Raw genomic sequence first — 22,917 nt, forward strand, 5'->3', positions numbered from 1 at the left:
TTTGGAAAGTTATGGAACATGGGAGAGATTCCAGAAGACTGGAAAAGGGCTAATATAGTGCCCATCTATAAAAATGGAAATAAGAACAACCCTAGAAACTACAGACCAGTCAACTTAACTTCTGTGCCAGGAAAGATAGTGGAGCAAGTAATTAAGGAATTCATCTGCAAACCCTTGGAAGATAATAAGGTGGTAGGTAACAGCCAGCATGGATTTGTAAAGAACAGATCATGTCAAACCAATCTGATAGCTTTCTTTGATAGGGTAGGGTAACAAGTCTTGTGGATAAGGGAGAAGCGGTGGACATGGTATACTTAAACTTTAGTAAGGCATTTGATACGGTCTCACATGATATTCTTATCAATAAACTAGGCAAATACAACTTAGATGGGGTACTAAAGGTGGGTGCATACCTGGCTGGATAACCGTTCTCAGAGTAGTTATTAATGGTTCACAATCCTGCTGGAAGGGCATAATAAGTGGGATTTCGCAGGGGTCTGTTTTGGGACCAGTTCTGTTCAATATCTTCTTCATCGTTTTAGATATTGGCATAGAGAGAACACTTATTCAGTTTGCAGATGATAGCAAGCTGGGAGGGGTTGCAACTGCTTTGGAGGATAGGGTCCTAATTCAAAATGATCTGGACAAACTGGTGAAATGGTCTGAGGTAAATAGGATGAAGTTTAATAAGGACAAATGCAAAGTACTCCACTTAGGAAGGAACAATTAGTCTCACACATACAGAATAGGAAGTGATTGTCTAGGAAGGAGTATGGCAGAAAGGGATCTAGGGGTCATAGTGGACCACAAGCTAAATATGAGTCAACATTGTGATGCTGTTGCAAAAAAAGCAAACATGATTCTAGGTTGCATTAATCGGAGTGTTGTGAGCAAGACGTGAGAAGTCATTCTTCCGCTCTACTCTGTACTGATTAGGCCTTAGTTGGAGTATTATGTCCGGTTCTGGGCACTGCATTTCAAGAAAGATGTGGAGAAACTGGAGAGGGTCCAGAGAGAACAACAAGAATGATTAAAGGTCTGGAGAACATGACCTGTCAAGGAAGACTGAAAGAATTGGACTTCCTTAAGTTGGAAAGGAGAAGACTGAGAGGAGACATGATATTGGTTTTCAGGTATCTAAAAGGGTGCCACACGGAGGAGGGAGAAAAACTGTTCTCCTTGGCCTCTGAGGATCGGACAAGAAACAATGGGCTTAAATTGCAGCAAGGGAGATTTAGGCAGGACATAAGGAAAAACTTCATAACTCTCAGGCTGGTTAAACACTGGAATAAGTTGCCGAGGGAGGTTGTGGGATCTCCATCTCTGGAGATATATAAGAGCAGGTTAGATAGACGTCTATTAGGGATTCTCTAGATGGTACTGGGTCCTGCCATGAGGGCAGGGGACTGAACTCTATGATCTCTCGAGTTCCGTTCCAGTTCTACTGTTCTATGATTCTATGAATTCTTGCACACATTGGGTAAATGGCCTTTGACTTTAGAAAATCGGGTGCTAGAAAATCGATCCCAATTAATAAATCCGACCGGCTTTCAAACACTCATTGGTTAACTTCTGTGACCACATTTAAAGGGAAATATTGTTACACATCCATGGACAAAACAACATGTACATGCCAGTCAGCTCATGTTTAACTCAGTTTTCACTTTTTCTTGTAATATTAAAGTATTCAGTCTTTTAAATGACCCTCTCTATAATGGATCACTATTTTGTGGTGGGAATAGATGAGTGCAGGCAAACCCAATTTTGTGCTTTTTGGGCTTCCCGTCTGCCACCTACCACCATCAAATCTCATTGGAGTTCTCTTTTCAGCTTTAGTGTTTTGTTTGCCCAGATTCTAGCATTAGAGCACAGCAACAGTATATCAGTATTAGACAGGATGTTTTTCACCGACTTATCATGTCTAGACTCAGCACCATCCCCTCCCTTTCTCTGCACCAAGAAACCACTTTTAAGCTTATCAGCTCTGTCAGTCTTTTACTGACGTCTGCATGTTCTTCAACTTCACTGCTTTGTTTTTCTCAGAAAAAGGTTGAGCATAGGCCTTGCCTTACCTCTGAAGCAGTTGACAGATTCACTTTCAAGACTGTGACACTGGACATCTAGAGATAGAAACATGAATATATAAAAAAGTAGTTAACCCAACATCTCTGACACTTCAAAATGGTTCCATTTCTGGGTCAAAAAAATGGGCAACAGTTTGGTCTTGGGTGTGAATATTGGCTTTCCAGGAGTTCACTTTTCCATAGAGTTGCATTATAGTATCTCTTCTTTTGTGTTGACTGGCTTGCAGTTGCTTTGGAATGTAATATCTAACCATATAGGCCATGATTCAGGAAAAGAGTCTCTATTGAGGAAATTATTTAAGAACATGCTTGAATCCCATTGAGGTCAATGCTTAAAGTTAAACTTATGTCTAAACAGAAATTTAAAAGAGACTGACTTTGGCCACTACTGCAGTAGCAGCAGCAGTAGCCGGGAACCCTGGGCCTTTTTGAATTGCCAGGCCCCAGGGCAATTGTCCACTTTGTCCCCTCCTCCCATCAGCAGCCTGCCTGGGATCAACATGGCTGCAGCAAGACTGCATGCGGCTAGAATTCCAATTTATTTGAAATTTTCTTTTCATAGAATCATAGAACTGGAAGGAACCTCAAGAGCACATCAAGTCCAGTCTCCTGTATTCATGGTAGTACTAAGCACCATCTAGACCATCCCTAATCTGCTCTTAAAATTTGCCAATGATGGAAATTCCATACCCTCTCTAGGCAATGTTTTCCAGTGTTTAACCACCCTGATAGTTAAGTTTTTCTTACCATCCAACCCAAATCTCCCTTGCTATAGTTTTGGAAGCACTCAGACTTGAAATATGTTCAAGTGCATTAGCTAATATTTTTTAAATAATCAGGTTTTAAAACCAAAGTTTAGCTTTAGTTAAACTGATGCCTTTTGCTAAAATGTATTTACACTGACTGACAAATATCTGTGGCAGACATAAATAGGCTGAAGGATGACATCTTCCATGAATGCATGATGTATTTAATTTATATTTTATTTATAGGAATAATTGTGAAAATAGAACTAGATTTTAACATTTGGAGTCACAAAAATACCTGATTTAAGATGGGTGTTTCTGGGGAATAAAGTGTTATAATAAATAACTGACAAGGTGCTGCATTTGCTGCTGAAGGACCTCCTGCTGGCTGCAACTAGGAATTAGCTCTGCCAGGCCACAGCCTCTTCTTGATTGCACTCCATCACTTTGACGTGGGGTTTCAAGACTTCATTGTTCCTGCAGTGTGGGTGGCTATCTGGCCAGCTCACTTTACGTGTGTGTGTGTGTGAGTGAGAGTGAGAGAGAAAACCCACTGTCTCAGCAGGCAGTTTACCTCTCTCTGTGCCTTAATGATATAACTTTTCTAGTTGCTGCTAGGGGAACCTAGGTTTGCTCTCTTCGAAGGGTTCCAGCCCAGAGAACTTACCATTAACAGGTCTTCAGTCCTATCCCTGAGCTGCTTCTATCCCTGAGCTGCTTCCTATCTTGCCATTTCACCCTGCCAGTGACTGAGCCTGCCTTGCTCTCTGCAGTTCCCTTTCACTCTCAGCTAGTGGGCTTTATACTGCCCCATTCCCCTCCAACTCTGCTTCCTCTTTAATTAATCTTTTCTCCCCAGCTACTTCTCCAAGTCCAAAGTGACTAAATGGCCCACGTATCCTTCTTAACCCCTTCGGGTCTTGAGGGACGGGCACCCCGCTCACAATGTGGCATATTTTATTCGCCTTCTAAATGTATTGTTTTGCTTTGGGAATAAAGCAGGCCCGCTAAAGCTGTTGACACATCATTTTATTACACTCATCATTTTATTACACTCAGACACCCCCACATGATCAGCGTCTCATTGTGGTTAGGGACGTGGTCCTGAAGAACATACACACTAATTAAAGCAAGAAGACAAAATGGTAAAGCTGCTGGTGTGTGGAGGCCATTGCCTATCTTGCTGGCCAGGATTGTCTGAGTAGTAGCTGTGAACCCAGGCAGCCCCACGTGTGTAATTTGTAAAGTGTTGAGACGGTGCTTTCAAAGAACCATGGCACTTGCGCCAGGCAATCCTCCAGCTGCGCTGGCTCCCTCACGCAGCCAATGACACTGTAGCATGCAAATGAGCTGTGGAGTGAGGGTGCGATTGTTTGCATTACCGCTGAAATCACAATGGTGAATGTTTGGCCTGGCATAGGGACATGCCTTGCTGTTGCATGGGTGTAATTTGTGAAACAAAATGGCCGAGAACTTAAAAAATTGGACAGTAATAGACTGCATGTCCCAGTGATGACTGAACGCCAGTGATATCCTGAAAAAAGGGAGCCCTCAGCTATGCTTGTAGTTGTTCCTATTGCTTCATGCTGGCTCAACCAATGTTCTAGGCTTCGGAGTGACAAGCCTGGAATCTTATTATACAGATTGTTTCCTTATACTCCTCTCTGTCAGTATTCATCCATCTGTTATCTCTTGCCTTATATTTAGACCCTAAGCCCCTTGAGGCAGGGACTGTCTGTTCTATATGTACAGTGCCTAGCACAATGGGGTCTCATTCCATGACCTGGGCTCATAGGGGTTATAGTAATAAAACAGTTATTACATCCATTTAAGGATATAACAGACAGTGAGAAGAAGGATGAAGGCAGATTCTCGACCCTTCCTCAGGAGAGGCATAAGGATCTTGTGCAAAACTGGGTTTTTGCGCAAAAAAACCCCGTCCACGCTATTTGTTTTTGCATGAAAACCTCTTGTGCGAAAACCCCTTGGACAAAAATAGTTTGAATAAATTATGCAAATGAAGTATGGCAATATGCTAATCTGTGCTTCATTTGCATAGGCTCTTGTGGCAAAAGCCGCAGTGTAGACAAAGCCCAACTGAGGAGCTGCACCCAGACAAAAGAGGATGAGGGCAACAGCAATAAGGACATGCATTTTCAAGGTCAGCGGTGTACTCTGCTGGCTGCATGGGTTTGGAAGAAGACAGTGATGTCTTGGTCTAGTTTGGGAACAGCATTCTGGAAGAAAAGCATGAGGATGCCTGAGAGAAAATGAATAAATGGGTGATATAGGCTGTTGTCACTAGTGGAGCAGAGAGGTGATGTAATAAGATAGAAGAGTACATAAATAGGAAAGTGCAAAGGGAAGCAGAGACTTAAAGGTAGGAGCAAGAAACTTGTATTTGATGTGGGAGAGAAGGAGGAATACCTGGAAAGGGGCAATAAAGTCACAATGGTGGGTCAGGAAGATAATCTTAGTACTGGCATTTTCAATGGATCTGAGAGAAATGAAGGGGTGGTAGTGGTTCTACCGAGTAGTGAAAGTCCCAGAGTGCAGCCGATTTTATTACTGCTTGAAAGCTTTGTATGCCAGCTATAGTCCAGGATTTTCAATGTGCTGCAGCAAGTTTCCACATGAGATGTTACAGCATGGGAAGCTGGCACACTGTAGCTTCACACCCTGGTATGCAATGCAGTAAGGTCTTCTGTAGACAAGCCTGAAGAGAATGCCTCCATCATAGGCATGGATGACAGGGAGGATGGGAATGTTTAACTGTGCCAGGGGGAAATAAGGAGGGCTTGGGAGGGAAGACAGAGTTGGTGGCAAAAAATCCAGGAGGCGTTGGAACAAGAAGGGCCCAGAGGCAGGATTTGGGCAGAGGAAGCCCTTTTTAAGCTGGAAACTATGTAGTGATGACTGTTTGTGTATCAAAAATAGTCTAATATCTAAGTACAATGTGTTCCAAAAATAACTAAAAGAAAACATCAAAGGAATAGAGCTTCGTCAGCAGAGAATGACGAATATTTTGGAAAATGTTAACAATACATTGCTTACTCTACTGTTCTTCCTCCTAATTTTGTTTCCTTCTTTCTTTACTCTGCTTCCACTCTTGCAATCATCTTGTAAATAAGAGTAGTATCAATACTTGCATGAAACATGGTCCTAGAAAAGGATTTCCCTTAAATGCTAAGCCTCAGAGGGGTAGTTTGTGTTAGTCTGCATCTGCAAAAACAATAAGATTCAGAGGCAGCAAGGCAGGGGGAAAGCTAGTAGTTGAGTACTTGACTACTTGTTTACATCCCTACTAGATACATGCATAAATGAGTCTGCTCACTCCTACATTCTGCTGCTTTTGCTTAGCAGGAGTGGTCTTTTTTTTGTTTTAAACATTCTGGCTACGTCTACACTGGCCCCTTTTCCGGAAGGGGCATGTAAATTTCATGAGTCGTAGTAGGGAAATGCGCGGGGGATTTAAATATCCCCTGCGGCATTTAAATAAAAATGTCCGCCGCTTTTTTCCGGCTTTTAGAAAAGCCGGAAAAGAGCGTCTACACTGGCCCCGATCCTCCGGAAAAAGCGCCCTTTTCCGGAGGCTCTTATTCCTACTTCAAATAGGAAAGTGCAAAGGGAAGCACTTATTCCTCTATTCAATTAGGAATAAGAGCCTCCGGAAAAGGGCGCTTTTTCCGGAGGATCGGGGCCAGTGTAGACGCTCTTTTCCAGCTTTTCTAAAAGCCGGAAAAAAGCGGCGGACATTTTTATTTAAATGCCGCGGGGGATATTTAAATCCCCTGCGCATTTCCCTACTACGACTCATGAAATTTACATGCCCCTTCCGGAAAAGGGGCCAGTGTAGACGAGCCCTCTTATTGCAATTACAGGATGTAAATCTCACACATCTGCATCCAGATGGAAGGAGGCAAGAGGCTGGTGTTAATTTGCATTCATTGGGTTGTTCCTTGAAAGAGTGATGACTGCTTTGCTTTCTTCAGATAGTTATTTCCAATGTCATTTACGGCTTGATTCTGCCTTTTAGACATGATTCTGCATTACGAAGCAGTGTAAAGTAGCCCTGCCTCACCACAGCAACACTGGAGACATTCTCCCCAAGAGAGACAAAATGCATCTTACTGCTGTGCAGGATATGGGGGAGGAAGAGTAGGGACTGATGAACACGTTTGCAGTATCCCGTTAGGAGGTTTAGCATGCTCCCCATCTCAAGGAGGCTGCCAGCTTCACTGTCTGGCATGTAAGAGTAGGGTGTAGCTATGGCGCTACCTATTTGGAATGTTCTGCACCCCTAGGGAGTAGTTAGGGGATGATTCATGTACTTTCCTGAGACTGCATTTCTGCCCTGTCCTTGTTTAGACGTCATAAAGTGAGGAGAGGCTCTTTACTCTATTCCTCTTCTACTCCCGCATCGGCTGCACAGACATGAGGACCAGGGGTGTTGAGACTTAAAAATGTCAGAAACCCCATCTTTTCTTCTGAGTCCATGAGTTCTCATATCCCCTTTATTTGGCTGGTCCCAGACCCTTTTTTTGCGGCTTCTTTGACCATTAGGAATTGAACTTTCTTTTCCAGTTTCTCACACTTTTATTTAGTATTAGAAGATTTACCAGCATTCCTCAGGTCCTTCATGAGGCTGGGGATGGGAGATGCTGCAGGAGTCAGGGCAAAGGCGTAGGGATGTGGGAGGCTCAGGGCAGGGGGCTAGGTTTGTGAGGGTCCTCAGAGCAGAGGGCTGGGGGTGTGGGGTGTGCTTGCTGCTCTCCTGCGGTCATTCTGGAATAGGGATGTGAATGACTAGTCGACTAGTTGCTTCCCCTCTCCCTCCCATCAGAAAGAGGCAGCAGGGGAGGGGGAAAGAGGAAGGGGTGCTTCAAAGTGGCAGTGCCATGTGGAGCCCTGGGTCTGCCACTTTGAAACGCTGCATGCAGTCCAGGGCCAGCTGCGGACTCCCACTTTGAAATGCAGTGAGCACGCAGCCAGCAGGGGACTGCTTGCTGGCTCTGTGCTCCCTGCAGCGCTTTCACCTTTGAAGTGTAGCAACAGCCCTGGCGGAGGTGCCCTTATTGACTAATTTAATAGTCCATGCAAATTGCATCTACTATTCAATTAGCCAATTAATCTAAATTGAACCTCCCTATTCTGGAGTATAACTGCCCTATGCTTGCTCTCCTACGTGGTCATTATACACTACTACTGTCCCTCCTGTCACAGCCCTCCCTTTCCATGTGATGAGAAATAATCGCATCCCATTATCCTGGCCCAACCAAACTCTGACCTTGCTTTATCTTATAAGAAAAGGCAGCATACCAAACGTAGTGGTCCTAGCTCAGGGATGGGCATAACACAGAAGCAGTTTGCCAGGGTTAGCCTTGGTGGGCTGCTGCCCTATATTTACCTGTATGGCCACAGGTACTGGCGATCACAGCTCCCATTAGCCCTGGATTGCTGTTCCTGGCCAATGGGAGCAATGGGAAACAGTGTGGACCAGGACACCGCTTTCTCAGCTCCCATTGGCCAGGAACAGTGATCCATGGCCAACAGGAACTGTGATGGCCAGTACCTCCTACCATGCAGATAAATAGAGTGGTGGGGCCTCACCAGAAGCTAACCCTGGTGGCCTGGATCTGACCTGTGGACAGATGTACAAACTCTCAAATAGGTAGTAGAAGATGTGACAAATCCAGGCAGCATAACTTTTCTCTTGTGCCTCTGTCCTTAGTGTACATTGGGCACATCCAACCTGCAGCTCTTGAGGCTTTAAAAATGTGGCCATTCAAAGGCTTCTGTCTTAACAAGAAAATGTGCATTTGATTCCAAATGGAAAATGTGTCCTGCAGGTTTTAATGAGTAGTGTTTGAATCAGACCTATTGCTATGGAGACAAGGAAAAAGACACCTTCTTCATGACAGCCTCCCAGCATTACTACTCTCCCCTCCTTGTTTGTTATGATTCTGAATCAACAGTGCCTTGTAGTTAAGCTGGTGTCACTGGTAACATCCAGACTCAAACATCCAGACTACATCTGCTCTGTGGACAAATACCTGCAGTGAGTATGCTAATGAAGCGCTCCTTAGCATTTGTCATGCTCAGTTGCAGATCTCTGCCAATGCTTTTTGCGCAAGAGGTTTTTGCGCAAAAACAAGCAGTGTAGATGGGCCCATTTTGCGAAAAAAACCAAACCTTTTATGCAAGATCCCTTATGCCGGAGGTATATGGGATCTGGTGCAAAAGGTTTTTTATGTGCAAAACAGACCTGTCTACAGTGCTTGTTTTTGCGCAAAAACCTCGTGCACAAAAAGCATCAGCAGAAATAGGCAAATGACAGTACAACACATGCTAATGAGCACTTCATTAGCATACTCTCTGCTGACAAGCACCTGCAGTATAGGCATAGCCTCACTGTTACCTATTTTGGAGATTTTGGTCCTTGGAGGAACCTGCCTCCCCATGAGAAGCTCCAGCCTTACAGCTCAGGGTAGGCAACTCCATTTTCAGCTTCTCTTGGTCCTTCTGAAATAATATTTTGGTCCTCGGGCCAACAAAGTTACATGCCACTGGTCTATGTAGTATCAATAAGTTATAGACAAGTGACTCTGCCCTTCCTTGCCCCATTCTTTTCTGTCAGGTACTTAGTTCTAATCTAGGAAGATTTATTTTTGGGGGATTAATGCCTTCTTTTTCTTAGTAGGTAGGTTTAGTAGGGTTAAAAAAAACAAAACCCTGTGACTTGTGAATCTTTTACCCAGGGTCCCCCACAAAAATATTTTCCCTTGGCCTGTGATAAACCCCAAGTGTGTATGTTTACAGGGAAAGGGGTAAGAAAGCAGGAAATTGTATACAGGGGAAGCCCAAGTACAAACTTTCTCCAAAGCAAGGAAGGAAGCAATACAAATAGATATGAAGTGACCGCCTATGGTTCTCGGAGAGTGCATCGTGCTGAATTTGTGCCCTTGGAAAGGTTCAGGTGGGGGTACAGAAGCCTTGGCCGGGCCCCTGAGACTAGCCTCAGCTTGGAAGGAGTTTTCAAGATTCCTGCTCCCGGGTGCGATTCGGTATGTTGCGAAAAGCAAGCCGAGGCGTTCTACAAAACCTCCCGCGGGGCAGGCAGGGGTCCCAGCGCCACAGCCTAGAGGGGGCGATTCCACTGCAGGCTGGTCAACCGGATCCCTACGAGGGCAGAATTTTCGCAAGCGGGAGAGGGGGATCCTGGCGCTCCCTCCAGCAGCACTGCCCGGGAAAAGCAACCCCCCCGCTGCATCCCCTAGCAGCCAGCAACCACCACCCCATTGGCTTCGGCATCTGTTTATCCGCCCCACCGGCCAATCGCACGCTCTTCCTACCGCAGCATTGGAGCCGGAAAAGACGGATTAAGTCCCCCGGTCCAGCCCTTCGCCCCGCTCTGATAGGGAGCGGCCCGGCTATTTAGTGAGTGACGGCTCGGCACCCCGCTCACACGGCGGCTGGGCGGGCTTGCGCCTTTCGCTGCCTCCCGAGCAGCCAGTTTGAACCTGTTGTTACAAACTGTTCGCCTGCGGGCTGCAGCGAGGCAGGAGCTGCTGCTGCTGCATTGTTGGTCCCGGCGGCGCCTGGAGACTCGGCACTGCCAGGTAACGCTGGTTTGATGTGGGCGAAGAGTTAGTGGAAGCAGCCGGCTAGGGAGTGCGCGCATGGGTGCACCCCGGGGAGTGAATCGCTCATGCACTCGCGGGGCTTTGCTGGCACGTTGGAGGCTGATGCTGCCAGCACGTTTCCTCCCCATGCAGCTATGCCCGGTGCACCGCCGGCTCACTGTGCTGGGTCTTGCACCGAGCCGGCTGCCCAGCGAAGCCTGTGGACTAGCGGTTCTTGTGCCGCCGGTGTAACGACAGAAACACTAGCCACCGGGAGGGAGGCGGATTTGTGGGCTTTTCTCTATTTGTGATGAACAACAAATAGTCTGGTAGCACTTTATAGACTGACAAAACATGTAGCTGGTATCATGAGCTTTCGGGGGCACAGTCCACTTCTTCAGAGTGTTGGATGCGCAGAACCAAGGGTATAAGCTTTCATGGGTAGAACCCGCTTCATCAGATGAAGTAGAGTGTACAGAGGCATTGGGTGTGTATATAAGGACAACAAGAGAGAGAGAGGGTTCTTGTAAGGACAGTAGCTGTTGTGCTTGGAGTGCTGGTGATTTCTCTAGTCTCATAGAAACCTAGTCGTGAGAGCTTGATTTCCTCTAGGGCTGTTACTCCTTTTGCTGTTGTTACAAATCAGAAAGCTGAGCTATGCGGTGTAAATTATGGGGCAGGAATAGTGGGGAAAGTAGAATTTTATTTTATGTTTTTGAAAGTGACTTTGCTAAAGGAGCAATCTCGGATGTGCTGCTCAGTAACTTCTTCATGAACTGGGAATGTTTTCAACTTGATTTTCTGAGGTGCTCAAGAGTCATCACTTAATTTGATAAGTGGGAGCTGCAGGTGCTTAGCACCTATGAATGTCTGGTCCCAAGAGACTGCATTGAATTAGAGGCTTGCCAGTCAGAAAAGTTGCATTGTACAACAGTTACCTTTCGCTTCCTTGCTGGGCACAGCCAAGTATGTAGCCTTCTAGTTGGCCTGATTCTGCTGTCCTTGTGAAAGCCAATGTTTCCTTGACTTCATTGGGGCTGGTACCTGCGTCATGTCTGCAGGATTGGGATCCAAATGTGCACAGTCTGGGGAATAAAAAAAAAAGTATAATTTAAAACATACGCTGGGGGGAATAGATTACCTGAGATTGAAACCTGGTTGTTTTGCAGTGGCAACATTCTTAATTAATCAAAAGTAACGTGATATCGAAAAGAGGCTGAAATGGTGGAATGGGATGGGAAGCTATCTATGAATACTTGAAAGATGCAATATCCCAAGAAGAAGGAATCTACTTTCAAAGGTATCAATAGTGGGCTGTTATGTAGAGAGAATTTTGAGCAGACTTCAGGAGCAATTTTATCATATCAGTTACTGACATTACTGGGGAATATTTTCCCAGAGAAAGTGGGGGAAGCCCCATGACTTGAGTCACTTAAAACTCAACAAAGCACTGGACATGCAGACAGGCAAGGAATAACATTCTTGAAAGATTCTGAGGGATAGCCAAGTTAGTCTGTACAGGATAAACTTAAGCAACAACAAATAGTCTGGTAGCACTTTAAAGACTAAAAAAACATGTAGCTGGAATCATGAGCTTTCGTGGGCACAGCCCACTTTTTCAGATGACCCACGAAAGCTCATGATTCCAGCTACATGTTTTTTTAGTCTTTAAAGTGCTATATTTGTTGTTGCTTAAGTTTATTCTTGAAAGAGACTTACATTGAGATTTATAAGTGCCTAAGGTGCCCAAGTGGCTTGGACACCTGCTTTATTTAGGCTGAGATTTTTTTTTTCAAAAGATGCCTGAGAGTGAGTTAAATGCCCAAATCCACCTAACTCCTTAGATTGGGATTTATAAGGTGTCAGTATAAAATCACTTTTGAAAATAGGATTTAGGCTTCTCTATCAAGCTAAGGTACATTTATTAAATCATCAAATCTGTCACTTTTCAAGTTGGTTTTAGGGATGTTAAATATCAGTTAATTGAATAGTCACGTAACCTCACACATTCTTATTGGTTAGTCAACTACTCTATAGTCCCCGTGGGCGGGGCCAGCAGTATCGTGGGCAGCAGTGCAGGGATGCCAGGCGGAAGCTCTTGCAGACCAGCTGCCTGTCTCCCCATGCTGCTGCTGCTTCTGATACAGAGGTGGTAGTAGTGCAGGGTGGCAGCAGCCCCTGTCTGGGGTTGGACGTGGGTCTGTGCTCCCGGACCTGGCATGAGCCTGAATTGAGCCAGGCTGCCTGCTAGCCTAGCTCCTAATACACTTTAAATGCAGAGCTACAGCGGAGAGGTCCTGGACCCATTGCAAGCTAGGATTGAGCCAGGTTGCTGGCCAGCCTGCTAAAAAATGTAATGGGGGGGGGGGGCAGAGGGGAGAAGCGTTTAGTCTATAGCATTAATCTATAGGATTTTGCTTATTGGTTAATCGACTACCCTATTACATCCCTAGTTGGTTTTCCATTTCTGACATTTATGATTGTCAGTCATAGAGCTTTCAAATTTGGCTGCTTTTTTTTAAAGATATTTTAATTCTGATATCATCCATGTAACTCAATTTGAAAAGTGCATAACTTCACTTGAGGTAAATGGTACTGCTGTGTGTACTTTGATACTAAATATATCTATGTGATTACAGAATTGTTTTGACACATTGGAAAAGATCACTGCAGATTTATTAATCGAGCCTATGTATTTTTTGGTGGCACTTCTTCATAGGCAGTAATGCAGTGACCCTTTAAAATAAGGGAATAAGGAGAGAACACACGAACACACTTTTGGAAAGTTTAAAAATGCAGTTTAATTTTATTTGTTTTCAAATAGAGGGCCTGATTCACCTTTGCCCTCCACGTTGTGTGTAAAATGCTACCAAATCAGAATGGCGACATTGAGTTTGTTGACATTTCTGCAATGAGAGAATGGTGTAAAACACCTGTTTTGCCATTTATATGGGCAAAATCCTGCATTTGTTCATGCAATTCAGGTAACTGCAGGTGCAGAGTACGTGCAGAGTACTTGCAGAGCAAGCACATTTACCTAACTCTCTCAGCACCGCAGAGTTTTGTGTGAGTATGGACTCTGCAATGCATAAGCTATTGACTTTTAGTCTCTCATAATGCTTGATCAGGTTGTGAGTGGTTTCTAAATGAACAGCATGTAGCAGGGCACAAAGGTAGCTGATCTCTTTTCTCTGCTTTCCCAGCCTCCTTCCCTAAAGATGATGATGTCTCTTTCACTCAGGAAGCATGGGTCAGTGGTTTGTGCCCTGAGAGACAATTAACAGCTTCCATCTTTCTCTGCACCCATATATAAGGGCCTTAGGGACCTCTTGTTCTAAAGAGAGCTGGAGTAATCAACGTCTTGCTCAGCCCTTGTGGGTACTGTTAAAGAGTAGGAATGTTAAAATGCATTTGTTTGTTTAAATGTGTAACCACTGAACATTTCAGCAGTTGCATGGGAGCCTGCATGTAACTGTGAAGGTTAACGGATAAGCCCAGGCTACACAGTTACACTTTCATAGCCCTAGTTAGAGTCTTAGTTTTTGGTTTCTTTCTCCTTCACTTTGCATATAGAGGCCTCTAAGTATGAATTGTTTGTTCTTCTGCTTATTGTCTCTAAACTCAATCTTTCTATTCTTGCTGCTATATCTTTGCAGTGCAAATCTTTCCCACATCCTGTTCCAGGTTACAATTACACAACTACGAAGATCATATTTTCTTTCCCTGCTCCAGTCACCACATCACTTCTCCTCTTAGATCCTCCATTAGCTTCTACTGTCCTTCAGCACAAAGTTCACGCTTCTCAGATCCAGTTCCCCACTGACACAGCTGTTTTAGTCCCATGTAACGTAATTGGCTTTACTGTGTGTAGCAGAGTGGAACAGCAAACTCATCTATAAGATACAGCTCTATCCTTACATCTATACTATCATTTAATTCTCCTACACATCTCCTACTAACTGTCCCTCTTCGCTCTTTGCTCTGGATTTTTGTGCTTTCTACCATGCTGCCCCCGTCACTTGGGACAGGCTCCACATGTATCCAAGCCACTTCAACAATGTCTTTCTGCATTGGCAATGTGCCCTCTATTGTTCCTGTTTTCTAGCTGTATCCTGTTAATCTGTAAACTTTTAAGACAGATTCTTTGATGTGTGACTGTGTATATTTGTTGTGCTGTCTAAGCAAGTCCCTGGAGAGATAATGTTAGTGGCTTCTTGGAGTATCTGGGAGGCAAGCAGACTTCTCTTTTCTTAAGTGCCTAATCTCTATCTCACACTGACAAGTTTCACTTATTACGATCAACATACTGTACTGATTATAGTGAGAGACTGACGGAAAGTGTGATTCCCATATGCATTGGCTCTGCTCCAGCAAGGATCCTAAAAATAGTGTGGCTGTCATGGCACTGATGGAGGCTCAGGCTGCTTACCAAAGCTCAGATCCAGGAGATTGCATGGAGATTCACTGTAACAACCACAAGGCTATTTTTTGTGTACTTACTCTGCTTGAGTAAGGCTACATCTATATTGTGCTGTTTTGTGCAAGAAATATGCAAATAAGGCAAAGCGTGGAATATTACTGTGCCTCATTTGCATAATTAATAAGCAGCCGCTTTTTGAGTAAGAGTCTTTTGCGCAAAAACCCCCTCTTGCGCAAGAGCTGTTCTTCCTGGGGGAAAAAAGAGCAAAAAGGAGCCGTGTGACTGGCTCCTTTTTGAGCAAAAGCCTCTTGCTCAAAGCGGCCGCTTGTTCAATATTCCTTGCTTTGCCTTGCCTCATTTTCATATTTGCACAAAACAGCACAGTATAGACGTAGCCTGAGGGTTTGTCTCCGCTACACGGTAGATTGATGCCACAGTGATCAATTTAATCAGTGGTCAGTTTATTGAGTCCGCTTAGATGCGATAAAGCGCTCTCCCATCAACTTGGATACTCCACTAGGACGAGAGAAGTAGGTGGAGTCGATGGGAGAGCATCAGCTGCCAACTTTACTGCACGAGATACCAGGGTAAGTAGGTCTAGTATGTTGACTTCAGCATCACCATTCGCATATCTTAGCGTAACGGGGACACATAGTGTAGACCAGGCGTTGGTGTGCTAAGTCTGTCTGCTGGGGTTGAGAGCTGCACAGCCAGCTGTCATGAAGATCGATCCAAAGAGGCAGGTATAGTAGCTCGCTTTGCTAGAGCCCTAAAAGAGAGGCAGGGCTGGCATGACTAGTCATTGGTGTGATTCCTTTCTGTGTTCCAAATCTCACTGCCTTTTGTTTCCCTACAGATAGCGTCATACTGAGGTCTCCACACTCTTGCTAGCAGCTCTAGTCTCTGTGCCTGGGGGTTTGTGTAAGTTGGATCTGTCTGCATTAGTTCAGGTGAGGACAATTATTTCCATATGTCACTCTGTGTTTTTTTTTTTTTTTTTAAGGTAAATATTTCAGTATTGGACTAATAATTAAGGAAACATATTTCTGTACCTCCCCTCTAAACATAATCAAGACTAGTGGTCCAAGTCTTGTATATAATTGCACTGTAGTCCCTAGTTACACCTAAAACTGGGTGGGTTTGTTGTCTTTTTTTCCAATTCCTACATGACTTGTGTTAGGCTCCCGTGATGCCCAATTCAGAACACACATCAGTGGGTGTAAATCGCTAGCTTTTCTGGTCACATCAGACTTAAATTTGGACTTGTAAAGCAGCTGGTCAGTTCTCGTGAATGATACACTCCATTCATTTTGACACTAAATATTCAGTATCCAGACAATACATTTGTATAAAATATGGGCCCTTTGAGGTTATAGTGCTAAAGAAATATTCATGGTCTCTTGCTTTGGGCAGAATATTTTTAATAGCTTCTATGGGAAGGGAACACTGAAAGAAAAGCACCTCATCCCCGCCAGCTTGAGTTTGAAATGCTTTGTGGCATTTCTTATAACATTGGACACCTAAAGAGAGAGCTTTAGTATTGTAAGCATCTTGCTTGAATATCTTAATTGCAAGCTTGTGACTCATCAGGGTGACTTGAGTCTTCTGTTGTGCAGACCTGATTTCTATTCATCTAGTGTGTGGAGTAGGACAGGATGAGGTTCAGAACATGATTCTGCACGGAGACTAAAGAGATGTGGCCCTTTCTGTAAGAGCACCTGTTCACTCTTTGTCCTTCGTTCTTGCTTTCCCTCACTCCACTTGGGTTTGCCAGTGGTCCTGTGGAATCAATTCTGTGTTGAAGAGCTCTGTGGATTTGCTGTAAAATGTTTAGGGACCCTGAGGCAGCCTGCCTGGAGCTGAATGGCCTGTGTCATGAGCTTGGCACCAGTCTATAAGGCAGGGGTGGGGAAATTAAGGCCCAAGGGCCACATCTGGCTTCCTGGAATCTGACCCCTGAGACTCCAGGGGCTAGCCCCCCTCCCACTGCGGAGTTGGAGCACACAAAATCTTCTAGCCTGGGGCCCGCTAGGCTCTGGTGTGTGAGGGGAATGTGGGGAATGTCTTTCTGCCTCTGTCGGGGGCCATGTCAATGAGTGTTTGTTTTGTGTGCGGCCCCTGACTGATTTTATTTTATTTTATTTTATTTTTCCCCCTGAGGGTCAAAGTCCCCTGGCCCAGAAGGTTCCCCACCCTTTATAGGGTTAATGATAAACACCCTGGAATTTGGCTGTGCCCATCTTTAAACTAGCAAAGAAATATAAAAGGAACGTTGTGGTCGTGGTGCTTCAAGCAGAGGCCCTGGCTAGGCCTTGAGCTTGTGAGTTAGCACTGAGGAACACCTCTTCTATGCCAGCCTCACGCAGTGAACAGGCAAGCTGTCTTTGGCTTGCTGGCTCTGAATTGGTCAGGGTCTCCTCCTGGCTCTTCTAGGCACTAAGTTTAGTTGATCGCTTGGCCTGCGTGGGTTTTCCTTGAGTTGAGGGGTGTTTGTCTGATGCCTCCAGTCGGGTGCAGAGAGAGGACCTGACAGACCCCATCACAGATGCTTTGTTAATGTAAGGTAAAAATGTTCTGTTTGTACAGCACTTAGCACAGTGAGGACATGGTCCATGACTGGAGCTTGGAGGTGCTATGGCAATACAGCTAACGAATAAGTAACCCAAATGAACTAGGTACAGTAAAACTCCAATGGTCCGGCATCTGATGGTCCGGTACTCCTGATGGTCTGGCAACATCAGGAACCCGGAAGTGCTCTGGGCAGCCGGATCATTGGAGCTGCTCCTCCCCCAGGTTCCCCGATTCAGTCGCTGCTAAAACTGACCAGCGGCTGAATCAGGAAGCCTAGGGCAGAGCAGCTGGGGCGCTGCCGGGTTGGTCCCATAGCGCTGCCCCTCGGGGCTGCGGGGCCCAACCCGGCAGCCCCCCAGCTGCTCTGCCCCAGCTGTCCCCCATTCAGCCGCTGCTGAAACTGACCAGCGGCTGACTCCAGGAAGCCCGAGGCAGAGCTGCTCTGCCCCGGGCTTCCTGGAATCAGCCCCTGATCAGTATCAGCAGCGGCTGACTTGGGGACACCTGGGGCAGAGCAGCTGGGGGGCTGCTGGGTTGGTTTCGCAGCGCCAAGGGTTGGTGCTACCAGACCAACCCGGCAGCACCCCAGCTGCTCTGCCCCAGGCGTCCCCAAGAGCAGCTGGGGTGCTGCCAGGTTGGTCTCGCCATGCCAAGGGTCGGCGCTACCAGACCAACCCCGCAGCACTCCAGCTGCTCTGCTGCAGGTGTCCACGATTCAGCCACTGCTGAAACTGACCAGCAGCGGCTGAATCAGGGACGCCTGAGGCAGAGCCGGACTATTGGAAAGGGGGGCTATGAGGGGTCTGGGGCGGCATCCCCCCACCCCACCCTAGGCCCCTCATAGCCCCCCCCTTCTGATAGTCTGGCAAATCTGATAATCTGGCACCCCCGGGTCCCAAAGGTGCTGGATTATCGGAAGTTTACTGTAGTTGGAAGAAATGTTGCATGGTACCACTGTGTTATGCCTGTCAACCTTGTTCAATGATGGCAGTTGAGAATTCTAGCACACGATTCACTGTGACACTACTGCAGCCAGCAGCGTCAAAACACTGATTCCATTTGATTATTTAACCCCTCTGAACAGCTGATGAAGACTTGTGCGGACGTATTTTGTGCTGTTTGGGATGCCTGGTCTCTGACCTGCACCATTTGTCATGTAAGATTGCAAATGGCTGGAGAACTTTGGGGTTTTCAACTTGAGATACTTAATGGCTGAGTACTCAGAATTCCATTCAGTGTTCAGGGGAGTTGCAGATCCACAGCACTGCTGAAAACCAGGAGTCTCAAGCTGTGCATGCAAAAATGTGACCACTATGGACCATTTTAGCCTAACAGCTTTCCTCTGGATCTTAAAAATCAGTCATGCAAAATTTGCTTGATGCTGTACCACAGCGTTTCTCCAAGTGGTCCGCAAACCCACTCTGAGAGAGTTGGTACCAGGCCGCTCCAGCTTGTTTACTTACCAGCTCCGCAGCCACAGAGCCTCATGGCTTCCATTGTCTGCCGTTCGCCATTTGCAACCAAGGGGAGCAGTGGCCTGGGTCACACTGCTTCCTGTGGCTCTCCTGGGCTGCAAATGGCAAACAGCTGCCAACGGGAGCTGTGAGTCTTCGTGGCTGCAGAGCCGGTAAGTAAACAAACTGGAGCGGCCCGGTAACAGCTTTCTCAGGGTGGGTCTGCAGACCACTTTTGAGAGATACTTCTTCTGTACAAGAAGTCAAAAGACTATATTTGGTCCCTGCCATGGACATCTTGTTGTTTAATCCGTGACCATAAAGAAATGAGATTCACTTGAAAATCAAGAGAAAAGCATAATCAGAGGGTCTTCTGAGGGCCTTTCTAAAAATTGGCTCACCTGTTATGTGCATCTTAGAATGGTCTTCGGAGGAGCTCAGCTGCAAACAATGTGTCTGGCTGGGCGGGATGGGGAATTTTTTTTTTAATGTGTAAGGAGACAAAGATATAGGAATGGGAGGAAACTGAACATAGAAGGGCAAAATGGAAGTTATCTGGCGAGAACTGTGGCTAAACAAGATCAGCTATGTAGGCAAGGTTGCACCATATAAGGACTTGAGGGGAGTCTGCATGTCAGATCCAATTGCATCTCTGTGGCTTAAATTAGTGGAACAACATGACCCTGGTGGGCTAACAATTATAAGTTGAGTAGAAGAAATTAGCTCTAGGGATAGGTGATGGACACTTGTTATATATTGGGGAGGAAGGGAATGTAGAGGCTAGCAATCAGCACAGAGGACAGCAGGAGAATTTACAGTATTTAGAACTTAAATGTTACTTTCTAGTGACACTCACTTCATGTCTCTTTGTCTAGATGGATCATCATTAAATACGACACTATAAGCTGAGTGAAACCAGAATAAAAATGACTAAATACAAACTTGTTCTGTTAAGACATGGAGAAGGAGCCTGGAACAAAGAGAACCGCTTTTGCAGCTGGGTGGATCAAAAGCTGAGCAACGATGGGATAAAGGAAGCTCAGAGATGTGGGAAACACCTCAAAACACTAGGTTTTCAGTTTGACCTTGTGTTCACATCAATTCTAAGTCGTTCTATTCAGACTGCTTGGCTGGTGTTAGAAGAGATGGGGCAAGAATGGGTTCCCACCCAAAGTTCGTGGCGACTAAACGAACGGCACTATGGTGCACTGATAGGTCTCAACAGAGCAGAAATGGCTCTGAACCATGGCGAAGAGCAAGTGAAAATATGGAGAAGAAGCTATGATGTTGCTCCACCTCCCATAACTGAATCTCATCCTTACTACAAAGAAATCTATAATGATCGCAGATATAAATGCTGTGATGTGTCGCAGGACAAACTCCCGAAGTCTGAAAGCTTAAAAGAAGTGCTGGAGAGACTTCTTCCCTATTGGAATGAAAAGATAGCACCAGAACTGAAAAGTGGCAAAATGATTCTCATATCTGCTCATGGAAACAGCACTAGGGCGCTGCTCAAGCATCTGGAAGGTAAAGCTCTTGTTCATAGTCTTTCTGGTTTAGTAAACTTTTTAAACAGAAAAAGTTATCTTGTACGCTGATCCCATGCTTTCTTTTGCTTTTTTGCATTCAATACATAAGCTTTTTTCCCCACCATAGTTGGAACAGTACACCAATGACAAGAAAAACTTGATCCATAAGACATTATTTTATGGAAATAGAAGAGCTTTAATATCTTTGGTGTCCAAGGACAATAAGTTGGTCTCCTGGGGGGAGGGGGGAAAGGGGAAGAGAGAGAGAGAAATCCATTCAGCTGCAGTGGTGCTAATATACACCATTTGGCCCCCTTCACTGGTCCCTATTTCACTGCAATGATTCATTCATTCAATTTCATTCCATGCTATGCCAAGTAGATGCTTGTTAAAATATTTATCATTCTAGACATACTTTCATTTCCCAGTGAGCAGATAGCAAACCTATGCACACAAACTGGACTGATTCCTCTGTGGGCTGAGAAAGTATGAGTTTAGAACAAGCCGGTGTCAGTTTTTAGGTTAGGCCTTCTTATGCACCTATGGGTCCAAATTTAGTGCAATTCACCTTCCAGTTCTTCAGTTACAAATGTAGGTCCTGTCTACAGTGTGACTTTTTTAACCACAGTTTTGTAACGTGGTGGCTGTACAGTCGCTTCAGCAAGATGAAAGTAGATACAAGACAGCTGATTCTTCTATTTGTGCATCTGCACCTATTGAACTGTCTAACATAGTTTTCTTTCTGGCACAGTCTAGGTGGGTATTGTTCTCTACACGTTTTGCAGAGAGAGATGCCTAGAGTGGTATCAAGAGAGCAGGCAGTAGAGATGTAAAATCCCATTTTAATTAGTTAACTAGTTAAACATAAAACAGAGGCATAGAAGCTGCTTTTTCCTGGCTAGACTGAGGTGTCCCTCCCCTCTCCACAGGAGGTGAGAGGTTGCTCTAGCCCTTGCCAGTTAACGATAACTGGTAGCATCACCCATTAACGGTAATACTTAACTGGTTAACCATTCACATATCTAGCAGGCAGTGTATTCTGGAATGTCCTATATCAGAGCTGTGAAGATTGCTGAACCCTTTATACTCAGAGGCTGTGTCTACACTGCACCCCTTTTCCGGAAAAGGGATGCAGACTAGACACTTTAGAATAGGCAAATCCGCGGGGGATTTAAATATCCCCCGCGGCATTTGCATTAACATGGCTGCCGCTTTTTCCGGCTTGGGGATAAGCCGGAGAAAAGCGCCAGTCTAGACGTGATTCTCCGGAAAAGGGTTTATTTTCCGGAGAATCACGTCTAGACTGGCGCTTTTCTCCAGCTTATCCCCAAGCCAGAAAAAAGCAGCAGCCATGTTAATGCAAATGCCGCGGGGGATATTTAAATCCCCCGCGGATTTGCCTATTCCAAAGTGTCTAATCTGCATCCCTTTTCCTGAAAAGGGGTGCAGTGTAGACACAGCCAGATGGTATGGATGTCTTGTGCACTGACTGTTGCGTGTTTTCCTGTATGTGCCAGCCTTGCCCATCTACCATTGTCTGAGCACAATTGCTGCATAACTTTTAACCAGTGTTGGCAGACACAAACCATATTTAGTCAGCATGTCAGTAACTGGCTACAAACTGTAGGGCAAGTGTCTCTTCTGTACTGAGATCCACTTTATGCAAGTGTGGGAGGCAAGATGGAGATGGTTACAGGTGCCAGTTCTGAAACTGTAGCTGGCCAATCCTACTAAACAAGAGTAGCCTAGGGACCACTTGAAGCCTACATCAGCTGTGTATGGTTCTCTAGGCCACCATACATACAACAATAGAGAATTAAGACAGCTGAGTAGAGTTGCATCCCAGTGGACCCCCTCCCCCATCTCCTGCCTCCCATTCACTGATCCCACCCTGACATACCACATCCTTTTTAGATCTAATACTGTTCTGGTTGAAGTTAGTTATAGCCATGGAGGATTTCTCCTTCAATGTGCTTATCCTTTCTAGAAAGGTATGGAACCCTGTGCTCCTGCTGGCTGGAGTCTCTTCTCAATAGATCTTGATAATGTTGTTCCTTAAGTCACAGATGATTAATTTGTGAGACCCAACACTTTTGAATGGTCAGGTCACTGACGTTTTGAGTGGGCAACTTAGGATCTCTTGGGCCTGTCTTTCATCTCTCCTCTTCCCTGCTCTTTCTCCCCCTCTCTCCCCCCAAGTTTCTGAACTTCTGCAGTTCCCATTAACTCAGCTGGAGTTGTGGGTTCTTGGCTTGTCAGAAAATCAGGTGCTCAATGTCTGAACCTGGGTATTAAAAAATGCATGGCTGCCTTTTTCAGTGCTCTGGTTCTATTAATTGCTTTAGCTTTTGAGACTGCAGCTGAGGTAGACCTTGATTTAAGCCAAGAGGCTTTGAGCAGAAGTACTACCAGACTTTTCCTTTCCTGATTTAAGACAGGTAAAATAACTACATAGTAATAATTTCAGAGAGAAATTTCCTAAAAAGGTTTC

General features: G+C 45.3%; 1 protein-coding gene across 3 annotated transcripts in view; it reads left to right on the plus strand.

Annotated features, from left to right (window-relative positions):
• The first annotated feature begins 4,966 nt into the window (after positions 1-4,966).
• Positions 4,967-22,917, plus strand: part of BPGM (bisphosphoglycerate mutase) — a 37,436-nt gene continuing 19,485 nt past the window's right edge. Inside the window, exons 1-3 of one of the 3 annotated variants that reach the window (XM_075897277.2) lie at positions 4,967-4,991; positions 15,729-15,822; positions 19,773-20,424. In XM_075897277.2, coding sequence (XP_075753392.1) covers positions 19,824-20,424 — 601 coding nt within the window. In that variant the 5' untranslated portion in view covers positions 4,967-4,991; positions 15,729-15,822; positions 19,773-19,823. Of the gene's footprint in view, positions 4,992-5,185; positions 5,211-10,292; positions 10,450-15,728; positions 15,823-19,772; positions 20,425-22,917 lie in introns of those variants that run through there. The other 2 variants (XM_075897287.2, XM_075897270.2) reach the window with 2 other exon arrangements.

This window comes from Pelodiscus sinensis, chromosome 1 (assembly GCF_052426305.1).
Source record: "Pelodiscus sinensis isolate ZL-2025 chromosome 1, ASM5242630v1, whole genome shotgun sequence".
Lineage (NCBI taxonomy): Eukaryota > Metazoa > Chordata > Testudines > Trionychidae > Pelodiscus > Pelodiscus sinensis.